Genomic DNA, 14,251 nt, shown 5'->3' with positions numbered 1-14,251 from the left:
ATCAGACCCGGCGACCGATCCACCGTGGTATCTTGGAAGAGGACAGACTGAAAAGAGCTTCTGATCTATCGATCACCTCTTTCTCTCACTCTCTCTTTCTCACAAATCTTTAGCCTGTTGGTTTTGTTGGTGCCGGTACCTTTCTTTCTTTCTTCAAACAAATTGCACCCTCTGTTAAAATATTGTGCATACTTTGTTTGCATGCTTTGTCGGCATCATCCCATTCTCTCACCATTATCATAATACTTTTTCCCTCTCCTTTTCTCTCACCTTGTCGACATCATCCCATTCTCTCACTATTATCATAAATTAATCCCTCTTTCCCTCTCACCAAGCACTAAAGAAAAGGAAAGTAGCAGTTGCTACTCCAAAACCGAGTCATCACATTACATCTTTGGAAGAGAAAGTTGCTTCTCTTTATTTTTCTCCTTTTATTAAAGCCGATCCACTTCCCCACACCTTTATATTCAGTATTTCAATGGCTGGCCTTGATGCTCCACTTTTAGAAGGAAGGAATACCAGCAATTCTGGAATTCCGAAAATTGAAGTTTCCGTTCAACACCCAGATTCTTCTTCAAGTTCATTCGGAGGAGCAAAACTAAATGGGCCTAGGAATTACAGGACATGGAAGAAGATGATTTCCGCTCACCTTCGTGGAATCCATAAGATGGGTCATGTCGTCGGTACCATTAAGGCACCGCTGAATGAAGAAAGTGAAGAATATGTCAAGTGGGAAGATGCTGATGGACTTGTACTATCAATTTTGTACAAAGCCATGACTGATGAGGTGATCCAATTAATCATTGGGTGTGACACTGCTGCAGAAGTTTGGAAGACACTCAATGATCTCTATCTGAATGAATCTGATTTTTCTCAAATCTATGAGTTGTTGTGCAAGGCAACAAGGATGAAGCAAGATAGGCAAGCAGTTTCAGTGTTCTACACTCAGCTGAAAAATGTTTGGGCTGAGATTGATCAGCGACGACCAAACAAATTGAAGAATGCTGAGGATATTACTTGGTACCAAAAAGAGAAGGAGTTGGAGCGTGTGCACCAGTTTCTGAGTGGATTAGATGCTAGACATGACAGTGCCAAAGGAGAGTTGTTACGTCGGCAAGAGCCTCCTTCCCTTACTGAGGCTTTTACCTACATCCGTAAGGATGAGTCTCAGCAAGACAGCACAAGGGCAGTCCATTCTGAAATCTCCAGCCTGACAATCCAAGCTAAGCCCCCACGGGCTCAAGGTCCACCTCCTGGCTTCAGTACACCACGATCAGGATTACAACCCATAACTCAGGGTTCATATCCAGGCAGGTCTGTATGTCAACACTGCAAACTACCTGGACATACCAAGGAGACTTGTTATAAGTTGGTTGGGTACCCTGCTGGATACTTCAGCAAACCCAAGCCAACTGAACCTCGAGGCAGAGGAAAGGTAGTTGTCCATCTTGTTCAGAGTTCAGAGTCCTTTGGAGTCGTTGGGCAAGATTATACCACTAGCGGTGATGGCCCTCCCTCAGTCTCAATGGTTGCTAGACGTACTGGTAAGATCGGTATGGCTTTAAAAGTTTCTAACTTTGTTGGTTCAGATACTTGGATTATTGATTCTGGTGCTTCAGATCATATGACCTATGATAGGAAGTATTTCCTTACCTTATCCACCCCTAATGTGTCATATGTTACAAATGCCAATGGTGAATCATTTCCAGTCCTAGGTATTGGGTCCATACGAGTCACACCTACCTTAGTATTGCATGATGTGTTGTATGTGCCAGACTTGTCTCACCACCTAATCTCAGTTCCCCAACTGAATACTCAATCCTTGTGCTCTGTGACATTTTATCCCATGTATGTGGTGTTTCAGGATCTTCTGACCAGGGAAGTTATTGGCAAGGGGTATATGAGGGGAAGACTGTTTCATCTGGATCAAGCTTATGCTGGGGAGAGGCCAAGGAAGAATGTCCCAGTTGCTTTGACAATGGCTTCTAAAGAGCTCAATGAAATCTGGTTATGGCACAGACGCTTAGGGCATCCTTCATTCAGTGTAATGCGTAAAACTATGTCCTCTTTATTTGTTGGCATTGATGAGTCGACCTTACATTGTGAAACTTGTGTTTTGGCCAAAAGCCATAGAGTCAACTATCCATTAAGTCTTTCCAATAAAAGTTCTAAGCCTTTTGAGATTATTCACTCTGATGTGTGGGGAGTTTCTCGAGAACCCACTGTTTCTGGAATGCGTTATTTTGTCCTATTTATTGATGATTGCACTCGATTATCATGGGTAGCATTGCTTAAGTCTAAGGATGCTGTGTTTTCTGCTTTTCAAGCCTTTGAAAAATTGATTCAAACACAGTTCAATGGTCATATCAAAGTTTTTCGTTCTGACAATGGAGGGGAGTTTGTTAATCATGATTTTCAGGAATATTTCCAAGAAAAAGGTATAATCCATCAAACCACTTGTCCCCAAACACCTGAACAAAATGGTGTGTCTGAGCGTAAAAATCGTCATCTCCTAGACATAGCAAGAGCATTACTATTTGGTGCTCATATGCCCAAGTATCTTTGGGGTGAAGCAGTTCAAACTGCCTCACATCTTATTAATCGTCTTCCTTCCAGTGTTCTTCAGGGGCGCATTCCCTTTGCAGTCCTGTCAACCCATGTCTCTATTCCTTCCTTCCATAATCTTCCTGCTCGTGTCTTTGGTTGTGTTTCCTTTGTCCACATTCCCAAAAATCAGAGGTCAAAGTTAGATGCCCGAGCTCTCAAATGCGTCTTTGTAGGTTATGGTTCTCATCAGAAAGGCTATAAGTGCTATCACCCACCCACACGAAAGTTCTATGTTACCATGGACGTGTCATTTTATGAAGATATGTGTTATTTCTCCCCCAACAACACCTCTCTTCAGGGGGAGAATGAGTTTTTTGAAGAGATGTTTGTTGGTGGAGAGTTGAAGAAGAATAAAGACGCAGAAGAAGAGAGTATTGACATCCCGACATCCCGGAATCAAGGGGGAGTCGACCAGTTGAACGAGGAAACTAGCGAAATAGACAGAAATGTACTCGACTAGTCAAAGGATATTTTTGACCAGCCGATTTCTGAAGCTGAAGAAAACTCTATTCCTGGGCTTCCCCCTCATCTGATACTTCACCCCTTGATGCCGAACTTTCTGGTCAAGAAGCTCCATCTCAGGTATGTCCAGTATCTTCATCTAGTAACCCTGTAGAGTCAGTCTCTTCTACATATGTGTTACCTAGTAGAACTACCCGTGGTCAACCAGCAAAAAGGTATGAACCTTCTATAACTGCTAAAGCCAAATATCCAGTATCTAACTTTGTGTCACACCATAGGTTATCTAAACCTTATGCATCATTTGTGAATCAAATATCCTCTGTATCTGTTCCTAACAAAGTGCAGGAAGCTTTGGGAGATCCAATGTGGGCCAAGGCAATGGAGGAAGAAATGGAGGCGTTAGAAAAAAATCACACCTGGGAACTTGTACCACTTCCTCGTGGTAAAAAGATTGTTGGGTGTAGATGGATTTTTACTGTGAAACATAATGCAGATGGCACAGTAAGTAGGTATAAGGCTAGGTTGGTGGCTAAGGGATTCACTCAGACATATGGGATTGACTATGATGAGACTTTTGCTCCAGTAGCCAAGATGAATACTGTTCGGGTATTGTTGTCCCTTGCAGCCAATCTGAATTGGCCACTTCATCAATTTGATGTAAAAAATGCATTCCTTCATGGGGAGTTAACTGAGGAAGTGTACATGAGTCTTCCTCCTGGGTATGCATCAAATACACATGGTGATGTTGTTTGCAGATTGAAGAAATCCCTTTATGGACTTAAACAGTCACCCCGGGCATGGTTTGGCAGATTCACTCAGTCCATGAGACGCTTTGGATACAAGCAGAGCAATTCAGACCACACCTTATTCTTAAAGCACCAGAAAGGGAAGGTAATTGTGCTTATTATATATGTGGATGATATGGTAATAACAGGGGATGACTTGGTAGAAATTGGAAGTCTTCAGAAGAAGTTGGCTTCTGAGTTTGAGATGAAGAATTTGGGAGACTTGAAGTACTTCTTGGGGATTGAAGTAGCTAGGGGGAGAGATGGCATCTTCCTATGTCAGAGAAAGTATGTGTTGGATCTCTTGGCAGAGACAGGCATGTTGGATTGTTCTCCGATTGACACTCCAATCGAGCAAAATCACAAACTAGCAGAATATCCTGATCAGCTTCCAACTGACAAACCAAGATACCAGAGGTTAGTGGGACGTCTGATTTATTTGTCACACACTAGACCTGATGTTGCTTATGCAGTTAGTGTTGTGAGTCAATTTATGCACAATCCAAGTGAAAGGCATATGGAGGCAGTAGTAAGAATCTTGAGGTACTTGAAGTCAGCACCAGGAAAAGGTTTAATGTTTTCTAAATATCAACACCTAGATGTTAGTGGATATACTGATGCAGATTGGGCTGGTTCTATCACAGACAGAAAGTCTACATCTGGGTACTTCACCTTTGTGGGAGGAAACCTTGTTACATGGAGAAGTAAGAAGCAAAAGGTCGTTGCAAGATCAAGTGCTGAAGCTGAATATAGAGGTATGGCACATGGAGTGTGTGAACTTCTGTGGCTACGAAATTTACTACGAGATTTGGGTGTTAAGCCTAAGTCAGCAATGCAATTGTTCTGTGATAACAAAGCAGCTATTGACATCTCACATAATCCTATACAACATGACCGAACAAAACGTGTGGAAGTTGATCGACACTTCATTAAGGAAAAGTTGGATGCAAAGTTAATCTCCTTTCCTTTTGTTCCAACCGAGGAGCAATTAGCAGATATACTTACCAAAGCTGTATCTAGCAAGTTGTTCCATGACTCACTTGGCAAGTTGGGTCTTCGTGATGTTTATGCCCCAACTTGAGGGGGAGTGTTGACTTGTGAGTCATGTTGTTGATGTGAACATGCATATTAAGGCGGCAGCAGCAAATCTTGACATGAAGATTATAGCTGCAGCAGCACACCTTGTGTAATTAATGTAGCCGTAGTTCTTGACTTATTGTATTCACACTTAGCTCTAGGAAATTTGTACCTCTATATATATCCTCCAGTTTGGAGAAGAAAATATCAAGGCAATTATACCATAAATCTCTATATTTAACACTACCTTGCACGGTGATTTACACGGCCGTTGCCACCGTCACCTCATCCTCTGACTCAGCTTACCCCACAGTCACCGAGGACTGCTCGGTGGGCTCCGGCGAGGCCGTCCCTGTCCCGGTACGTAGAGATCGAGGTGTACGATAAAGGTCGAATATTCGACATCAGCCACAGGTACACCGCTGAGATGCCGAGTTTCGCCTCCGAAAACGGGCGGCTGGGCAGCGACTTCTTGTGGCTGGGATTCAGCATCAAGAACGGATCGCTGGCAAATGCCTCCATGATGAAGTTCTGTGTCCACTCGGGCACTCACGTCGACGCACCTGGTCACGTCTTCGACCATTACTACCATGCTGGATTTGATGTCGATGCTTTAGACCTCGAAGTGTTAAACGGTAAGTAACTAAGTAGAACCTGTTTCTCACATAATTAGTTGTTAAACTAATTTGTGGCTTGGATGTTTGTTTATTTATTTCTTTGGATGTTTGATATAGGCCCCGCGCTGGTGGTTGATGTTCCCAGGGATAAGAACATAACTGGTATGTTTCCATTCTGCGATTAGACTCCTTGATAGTTGATAGCCTTGGTGTGATCGAGCTTGCTTTTGATCTGACCAAATTAAGTTGACTTTAGCTGAACAATATATACCAAACCCTTTATTTTATTTTTTAATGAATAAGTGATAATGTTTTCTGTATAAATATCAGCTGAAGTAATGAAGGCTTTGAACATTCCTAAAGGAGTGCGTCGTGTGCTTTTCAGAACCTTAAATACTGACAGCTGGTAATATACATATACTTGTTTCTTTTTTGGTTCAACCTGTGTTTGTATGTATGAAATACCAAAAGATTTTTTTTTTAAAAAGGACATAATATTATTTGGGTGTTTCTAAATGTACCCAGCAAATATCTATGTATACCCAGCAAATCAATTTTACATGAAAAGACAGTTGTATCCTCATATGAAATGACATTAAAAGTCATGGTAAACTAAGATAATAACTTATGGCAAACTAAGATAATAATTTATAGTTCAAACTCTTTTTTTTTTATTTGTACCCAGTAGTTCAAGTTATTACGTTGTTTCTTCAAGCAAAACTTCAAACCGAAATTTCACTTATCATTATAATTGTCTCATCTCTGCGATAAAGTTGTGAGTGCAATTATGATTTCAGAAGTAGCGATGACGACAAAGATCGGCTCAAATAGACAGCTAGCAAAAGATCGAAAACATGAGTCAGGCCGTAGCAGCACCAACGGCAGCAATAGCAGCAATTAATTTGGGAGGAGGAGCGGCAGGTCAGTTTGAGGACACGACGTACATTGAGGTGTTTGTTGAAGGATTGGCTTGGGAGACCCAGAAGGAGACCATGAAGAGATACTTTGAGCAGTTTGGTGACATCTTGGAGGCTATTGTCATCACTGACAAGGCCACCAGCAGATCCCAGGCTTACGGATTTAAGCGTATATACACCCTATCCTTCTCTTCCATCCATCCATCTCTTCTTCAATTCTTTTATTTTGATCTTGTTATCAGGTGCATTTTTTTTGGTAAATATTAGATACATGGTTTCATAATTGTTTTCTGCCAGATCTTGATGAAACAAATACATGATTATATTTAATTGATTTTGATATTAATTTGGTTAGTTTGTACTAGTAGCTATTTCGATGATGTTTATACATATGATGGCAATATATATATGTGTAGGTAACCTTTCGGGAAGCGGAAGCAACGACGAGAGCTAGCTTGTGTCGAGGCAACCCCAAAAACTTAATATAGGCTTTGGTAGTTGGCCACCAAACTAAATAGGAAGAGCGAAGGAGGTAGTGATGACGATGAAGTCTAAAATGGAGAAATTCTTGAGTTTGGGACTGGGTATGCATCCTTGTTACAAGATCAGTGTTAAGAAGTTTAATATAAACCATCTCAGAAGAAGGAAGTAAGTATTTGCTGGGTGTAAAAATAGGGGTATTATTGGAAAAGTTTATGGGTGTAGTTAGAGATTCTATGATTTTGTTGGGTGTAAAAGATCTGCTGGGTATACTTAGATATTTGCTGGGTACATTTAGAAAGACCCTATTATTTTGAATTCATCTTTCCATTGTATGTAAGTTCATAACTCAAAGTGTGTGTGTGTTGGTGGGGTGGTAAGGCTCTGAACTCTCATTTGGGAGGTCAGGTGTTCGAGCCCCACTATGGGAGGGTTGGGGTGGGGATTAAAAAATAAATAAATAAATTAAAAAAAAAAAAAAAAAAAGGTTCATAACTCAAGAACCTGGATATTAAATTACTACATTCAGGAAAATTATGTGGAACAAAGCGTACGACACGAGCGCCACAGGATTTACGGAGGATGGGGCAAAATGGTTAGTTCAAAACACAGACATCAAACTCGTTGGTAAGTTACTTGAGGCAAGGCAATATAAGTTCCCCTTTACACATTGCCATGTCCTTTTGGTCAAAAACAAATAGTGCTTCATGATTCAAGAATCTTTTTAGTTGACCATAAAAAACTTAATTAAAATAAAAAGTCTTCTTACTTCTAAACAGAAAAAAAATTAAAAAAAATAGCTGACACATTGTTTCTCTACATAAAATGCAGGAATTGATTACTTAAACGTCGTAGCTTTCGTTGATGTAGTTCCAGTGCATAATACTTTTCTGGAAGGCAGGGTACGTAAAAATCAAAACTTTATCATTGTTTTTCCTTTGATATAGATCATTCTATTATCTAGCAATTGGATTACGTTTTTAATCAGAGAATTCATGACTTTCAGGAGATAATTCTTGTCGAAGGTTTAAAGCTCGAAGGAGTTCCGGCAGGATTATATTCTTCTGTTCATTGCTTGCCTTTAAGGTTGATTGGTTCCGATGGATCACCAGCAAGATGCATTCTCATCAAATGATACATTCTGTAATCTCATTCATATGTCAAAGATGAAATTATAGTTTGATAAGGCTGTATTTTCAAACTAAATGTATCCAAGATAACATTCTGGCATCGGTCTTATGCAAGTTAATGAGGGTTTTACATTAATCTATCAATCCATTGATCTAGAATGTGTTTGACTGTGAGTTAATAGGTTCAACTTGGAAACCATTAACTGCTCACCCTTGAATTAAATCTTACATATCCAAATCTCGAAACTCTCGAACATTAACTGTACTAATGAAATACATGAAGGAATTACCAGATAAAGTTATTACTCTGTTATGAAACTACGAATGTAAATACTTGGATATATATACATTCAGGAATATATGTTGCCATGTTTCTTCATTGGTCATTCTTCAAAACTAGGTCTTTAGCATCTTATTCAATGAAACATATATCCTGGGGCCATTCGTCATTTCCTGATACTGTTTGGCGCAAAAACCAGTTGGCTTGCAAACTGTCTCTTTTGAGCGTGTGCGCAGGCGTGCCAGCACCGTGGGGTGCAGTCGTCGGGGTAGTCCCTTGACCTGACTTCTTCTTCAAGCGTTTGTGGACGAGGAGAGCACCAACCTCGCCACAAGGTTCTTCTCTAGCCTTACGGATAAGGACTTTCTGCCTTATGGATAAGGACTTTGGGTGTGATCTCTTCGCGTCACCGAATCGATACTTAGTATTGTAGACTAAGCAGAGCAATCACTGGGAAGTTTGGAGAAAGCACGGGTTGCGCTAAAGCGTGACTTTAGCTTCGCTGGGTTGCGAGGGCATTACCCTTGCTTCGCTGGTAGTAACGGTAGCGGTTGCGCTCGCAGTCGGCTCCTGGGGAGACTGGGACTGGAAGTACGGTCGCCGGGTTTCAACAAGGTTGAAGGTTTGCTCCGGGGAGGCTTTGTAATCGCTAGGATTGATTGATATGGGAGAGGTCTTCTTTCTGTCCTTGAAACCTGGTATATATACCTAGGGTTTCGACTGTTCCTTATCATAGAAGGGATATTGATTGAAGTTTCCTATTCAATCCCCGCTACCCGACTCCAATAAGGCTTCGTTTTCCTCATGGATTACGGAATGGGTGAAGCTGTAATCCAAACCCGAGTAGGCTTATTTTTGGGCCGCAGGTATCGGCCCGCTGTGCTAAATCCACTAAAGGATCTTGCCAAAATTACTTTTGGGCTCAAACATATACAAATATAAGGAGTTCAAAAAAGTCCGAAGGTAGTTGATAATGTACAAAAGTATTCACGTGCTGATTCTCACGTCAAACACAAGAATGATTGTGGCAAAGACTAATGTCGTTGTAGCAATGGTTCCAGATTTCAAATTAGACACTGCTGCAGAACTTACAGGCATCATTTGATAAGAATGCATCTGATTGGTGATCCTTCTGCACCTGTTAGCCTCAAAGGTAAGCAATGGACAGAATATATTCCTGGTTGGATGTCATCAAGTTTTAGACCTTCTACAAGAATGATCTCCTGAAACATTAAACAAGTGTTAGTTATGAGACTTGCCAACTGCTTTTCCACTTCACAATAGACAACCACATAAGAGAACTCGATATTCCTTTTATGTGAAGGTATTTTCAGCACGAGAATCACAAGTTTCTTTGACTGCAAACATTATGCTTCACCTAGTGGACATGGGTTCGTCGACTAAAACAATAGAAAATGAAGAGGCCCAGATGGAAGATCACAGACAATCAACTTTAGTCGAATAGAAAATCATTTCAGTATGAGAAATTGTGTGATTCATAAATTATATTTGTATCTTCTTTTCATGATGTATTTATCACTGTTGGATTATGATTGGATGGAAACAATCACACAACTGTAACTACAAGTCAGGATCACAAGAAAAAGTCATTCATGATTCATCGAACAAAGATTTCTTACCCTGCCTTCTAGCAAAACAAGGTGAGATGGAATCAAATCATCATATGCAGCAGCAGATAAGTAATCAATTCCTACATAAAAACAATTTGATCAGCTTCAAATGAAATAGCATAATCGATAAGATACTAAACAAGCTGAAAAAATTTGAACAGAGACATATTATACTAAATATTGATGCACACTGAACAATGGGGTTGCGGTTTTAAATGCATGCTACAAACCCAGAAGTTCTCACTCAACAGAAGTACACTGAACATAGATGCATTTTGCATCATCCATAAATACTTATGGATGTTTAATTACACAAATCAACTGAGATTTGTCTGTGATCCTTGTGTGGTATACCGAGATGTGATATAAGTCCATCAGAACAGTAAAACACCATCTATAATTTACATGTAGAGAAGTGGTGATACCCAACATAGTCTCAACGCATGCATAAAAGGAAAAGTAGGTGATGTTAAGTGAGGTACTGTGGGCTATTTGGCCATATCCTTGCATCTACTTGAGACTTGCGAGAGGTTACTTTTGATTCCTCTGGTTTGGTATACTGAGATGTCATATAGGTTGATCACAGCAGTAAAAAAAACCATCTATAAACAACATGTAGAGATTCGACACGTGCACAAAAGGAAAAGAACATGATTTAAGTGAGAGGTAGTTTGGGCTATTTCTACACCTCAAATGGTCATATCCTCGCCTCTATTTGAGACTTGAGAGAGATTACTTTTGAATCCTCATGTGGTATACTGAGATGTCATATAGATATATCAGAACAGTAAAAGACCATCTATAAACTACATGTAGAGAAGTGCTGATACCCAGCATAGATTTGATGCATGCACATAAGGAAAAATAAGGTGATGTTAAGTGAGAGGTAGTTTGGGCTATTTCTACACCTCAAATGGCCATATCCTCGCCCCTATTTGAGACTTGAGAGAGATTATTTTTTATTCCTCTTCCAGCGGTGGGGCAGTAGTGTTATCCAAAAAGAAAAAGAAATGTATATCTTACCAATCAGTTTGATGTCAGTGTTCTCCACCAACCACTTAGCTCCATCCTTCATAAATCCCACATAGCTGCTGTCAAACTCCTTTTGGAACATAAGCCGTCTAAAATTGCAATAAGCTTGTTAATATAAACTTTCTTGCATCAAACTGTATGTAAATATTCAGCAACATTTACATGCTTGCATATCAACATGATCTAGTAGAAGACCAGCAATGCAATTATTGATAAAACCATGATCTTTTCAATACATTTTGGAAAGAAGAATGGCAGTGGTGATAGAAAATAGGATAGGTGACCCCTGACATAATAAGTCCTTGCTTGTCTAATAATCTGGTTAAATATATAAGCAAGACATTCTTGTTCACATGAATCATCATAATCACCAGAAACTAACATCGACTCTCACAAAACTCGGAAAACTCGGGAGAAATTGAGTATTTGTAACGACATGCATCGCCTCTAAATAACTGGTAGATGTTGTCATTTAGTCTATATTTGCCTTTTCTTTCTAACCGAGTGAATCCTAAATTTCCTTTAGGCATTCTTTCTGGACCAAACTTCAAAAGAGGTTAACTTTTTTCTAACCAAGCTATCGCTACTGCATATCCAAAACAGGGAGTGGACAAGCAATACAACATAACTAGTACACAAGTAAGGTGTCTCACTTGTGTGTATATAATTCAAGATTGTGCATACACCCATGTTCCAAGCAATAACATCAACAGAAACTCGTATATGACATTGATGATGAACAGACCAAACAGTGGCAATTGTATACAAAGACGATTCACATAAACTTACCTATCCGTGTTCAAAGTTCTGAAAAGTACTCGACGCACGCCCTTGGGAATATGTAAGCCCTCCATGACTTCAGCTGAAATTATTATATACAAAGTCAAAACAGTAGAATCCATTATATCTTCTCTATCACTTATTATTAGAAGATTACACTCTCGGACCAAAAGGCCACTTTACTAGCCTTCCATATTATCACACTTATTACTTATAATTCTCCCTTTCCTTTTTAAGCATTAGTTCAATAGTTTCACTGATTTGAAACAGCAGGCTATGTTTTCAACGACACAGAGCACAAATATTCAGAAATACATACCAGTAATGTTCTTATCCCTCGGAACGTCAACTAACAATGCCGCACCTATTAATACAAAAAGAAACAAACTTTCAATGATCGGTGTTCATATAACAAACAAAAGTTACAACCTTTTTCTCTGGGTCAAAGGAAAACACCACAGCAAAGAAAACCCAGATGCTAAAATCAAACCATAAACCCAAAAACAACTGATTCTCAATTCATCAAACACCACCTGGCATGGCAGCACTTGATGAACTCAGTGAAGATAATTACCATTAAGGACATCCAAGTCGAGCGTATCAACGTCGAAGCCGGCGTCGAAGTAGTGATCGAAGACGTGACCGGGGGCGTCGACGTGGGTCCCGGTGTGGGTGGGGAGCTTCATCTCGGAGTTGTTAGCAATGGAGCCGTTCTTCATGCTGTTGGGGAGCCAGAGGAACTGGCCGACGCCGTCGGCGGAGCCAAACGCCGGCATGTCGGGGCTGTAGCGGTGGGTGATGTCGAAGATTCGGCCGTTTCCGTGGACTTCGCGGCGAGGGGGGATCAGGTTGGTGGCGGTGGCGCCGGAGGAGACGTCGACGGGGGTGGTGCCCGGAATGGAAGGGTAGGCTGTGGTGGCGTGGGAGAGGGTGGCCTGAAGGGAGAAGAGGAGAAGGAGAAGGAGAAGGATTGGATTCATGGTGAGAGTGGTGTAGCAGGAATTTGGGATTTCAGTTTGGGAAGGACGATGAGTGTTACTCTTCTTTCACTAGAGAATTTGATTAGTTTGTAGTTTTATATAACACTCACTCTTCTGTGCCACTTGGACGGGGAAGATCAAGACTACACTTTTACATAGCAAAAAAGTGGACTTTCCGATCCCAAGCAAGGCGTGATCAAAAGTCAAAACTCAAAAGCTATGTTTTAAACATCTTGTTTAAATCACACTTTTAAGTGAAAGACGATTTTTGCCAGTGGTAGAAGCTGTGGCGCCAAGAGACAACCTAACATGTGCTCGAGAGCAAGGCTACAGGTTATACCAGAATTGAAGTTGAAGGTGACTCAAAATTGGTAATTGATGCGGTGTATGGACTCATTAAACCGCCACGAAGATTACTCAAGAATAACAGCGTGCTTCTACTGTATGGCAAACCCTAGCCTCTCTCTAACAGCGCTCTCTCTTGCGCTGATCCTAGCGTCGCTCCCGAGCGACACCGAACACAGCGGCTTCGGCCGCCTCTGTCCCCTTCCTCTCGATGATGTTTCGTTTTCAGCAATGGTTGGACTGTCCTCTTGGGCTGGTTCCTCTCCATCTCAGCTTCTCTGGTCGCGGCTGGCTTTTGGCGTCCCTTCCAAACCTTTGCGGTGGCCGGATCGTGGTCTGTACCACGACATGCAAAGCTGGTGTCCCAAACCCGGGCTGGAAAGGGCGGATTTTGTGCCACCGGAATTTGTGTGGCTCTCGGAGACTGCTATGACGGCGGACGGATCTGTGCTACCAATATGCGACGATGCAATCAGGATCGTAACTATGCTGATCCCGGCTGCGATGCTGGTTGTGTCAGATAGTTCCTGGGTTGGGATTCTTGCGTCGAGGTGGCTGTCGCAGCGACGCCGGTCTAATTGCAGCAATGCCGGTCTACTTGGGCCCATATTGAATCTAACCTGGCCTGTTTTGCTGCTGGTGAAGACGGTGCTGGGAGATGCAAGCTTCGCAGTGATCGGGAGAGCGGTGATTCGAAGCGGTGACGCTAGGGCTCTTTCATTTTGGCTCTGGGTGTCCACATCAGTATGGATGGCCATGTATCTGGGTTATGGGTGGACCCAACGTTAAACCGGGTTCGGGGCGACTTCGATGGCAAAAGTCCTCACTAGCCGGTGGCTTTCTGAGCTGGAGGCGCCGTCGTCCTTGTGGTGGCCGAGAGGGCAGTTGCGTTTGGGCCTTAACAGGCTCATCGGGCCTCTATTTGGGTCAAAAGCCGGGATAGTAATTGGACTGGGTTTGTTGAGGTCCAGAAGGCTTAGTGGATCTCTTGTCCTTGATGGCCTTCTTGGGCCGCGGGCGAGGCCCGGAGAAGTGAAGATAGATCTGGGGCCTGGCTTTCTTAGGTCCAGACTGACTGTTGGGTTTTTATACCCACCCTTTAGTTAGTTTTCTTTTAGACTAGCCTAT

At 41.6% G+C, this 14,251-nt stretch overlaps 2 protein-coding genes across 3 annotated transcripts; one reads left to right on the top strand and one right to left on the bottom strand.

Annotated features, from left to right (window-relative positions):
* The first annotated feature begins 5,198 nt into the window (after positions 1-5,198).
* On the top strand, positions 5,199-8,211 carry LOC133735720 (cyclase-like protein 2). Its single transcript, XM_062163155.1, has 6 exons — positions 5,199-5,566; positions 5,666-5,710; positions 5,879-5,951; positions 7,475-7,572; positions 7,777-7,847; positions 7,952-8,211. Exons 1-6 carry the CDS (start codon positions 5,359-5,361, stop codon positions 8,078-8,080), a joined length of 624 nt encoding a protein of 207 aa, XP_062019139.1. The 5' UTR covers positions 5,199-5,358; the 3' UTR covers positions 8,081-8,211.
* Positions 8,212-8,360: 149 nt separating this feature from the next.
* On the bottom strand, positions 8,361-12,888 carry LOC133735719 (cyclase-like protein 2). Of its 2 annotated transcripts, XM_062163154.1 has the most exons (7): positions 12,373-12,888; positions 12,118-12,162; positions 11,808-11,880; positions 11,010-11,107; positions 9,996-10,066; positions 9,448-9,578; positions 8,361-8,528 (listed from the first exon to the last, which is right to left on the bottom strand). In XM_062163154.1, the coding sequence occupies exons 1-6, from the start codon at positions 12,776-12,778 to the stop codon at positions 9,453-9,455; spliced, it is 819 nt and encodes a 272-aa protein (XP_062019138.1). In that variant the 5' UTR covers positions 12,779-12,888; the 3' UTR covers positions 8,361-8,528; positions 9,448-9,452. The 2 variants fall into 2 exon arrangements, with proteins under 2 accessions (XP_062019138.1, XP_062019137.1); XM_062163153.1 differs by lacking the exon at positions 8,361-8,528 and having other exon boundaries at positions 9,205-9,578.
* Between the last annotated feature and the right edge of the window lie 1,363 nt (positions 12,889-14,251).

The sequence above is a fragment of the Rosa rugosa genome, chromosome 3 (genome assembly GCF_958449725.1).
Source record: "Rosa rugosa chromosome 3, drRosRugo1.1, whole genome shotgun sequence".
Classification (NCBI taxonomy): domain Eukaryota; kingdom Viridiplantae; phylum Streptophyta; class Magnoliopsida; order Rosales; family Rosaceae; genus Rosa; species Rosa rugosa.
The sequence above is the reverse complement of the archived record's forward strand: the minus strand, read 5'-3'. Positions and strand labels throughout refer to the sequence as shown.

What these genes read in the sequence shown, in the direction of transcription:
- LOC133735719 (XM_062163154.1), bottom strand. Translation starts at nt 12,778, where the DNA reads ATGAATCCAATCCTTCTCCTTCTCCTTCTCCTCTTCTCCCTTCAGGCC. An exon ending in GAGGGATAAGAACATTACTG is followed by an intron (nt 11,881 to 12,117) that starts GTATGTATTTCT and finishes TAATAATTTCAG; the next exon opens with CTGAAGTCATGGAGGGCTTA. An exon ending in CACTGACATCAAACTGATTG is followed by an intron (nt 10,067 to 11,009) that starts GTAAGATATACA and finishes GTTTTTATGTAG; the next exon opens with GAATTGATTACTTATCTGCT.
- LOC133735720 (XM_062163155.1), top strand. Translation starts at nt 5,359, where the DNA reads ATGCCGAGTTTCGCCTCCGAAAACGGGCGGCTGGGCAGCGACTTCTTG. An exon ending in AGACCTCGAAGTGTTAAACG is followed by an intron (nt 5,567 to 5,665) that starts GTAAGTAACTAA and finishes TGTTTGATATAG; the next exon opens with GCCCCGCGCTGGTGGTTGAT. An exon ending in ATACTTTTCTGGAAGGCAGG is followed by an intron (nt 7,848 to 7,951) that starts GTACGTAAAAAT and finishes CATGACTTTCAG; the next exon opens with GAGATAATTCTTGTCGAAGG.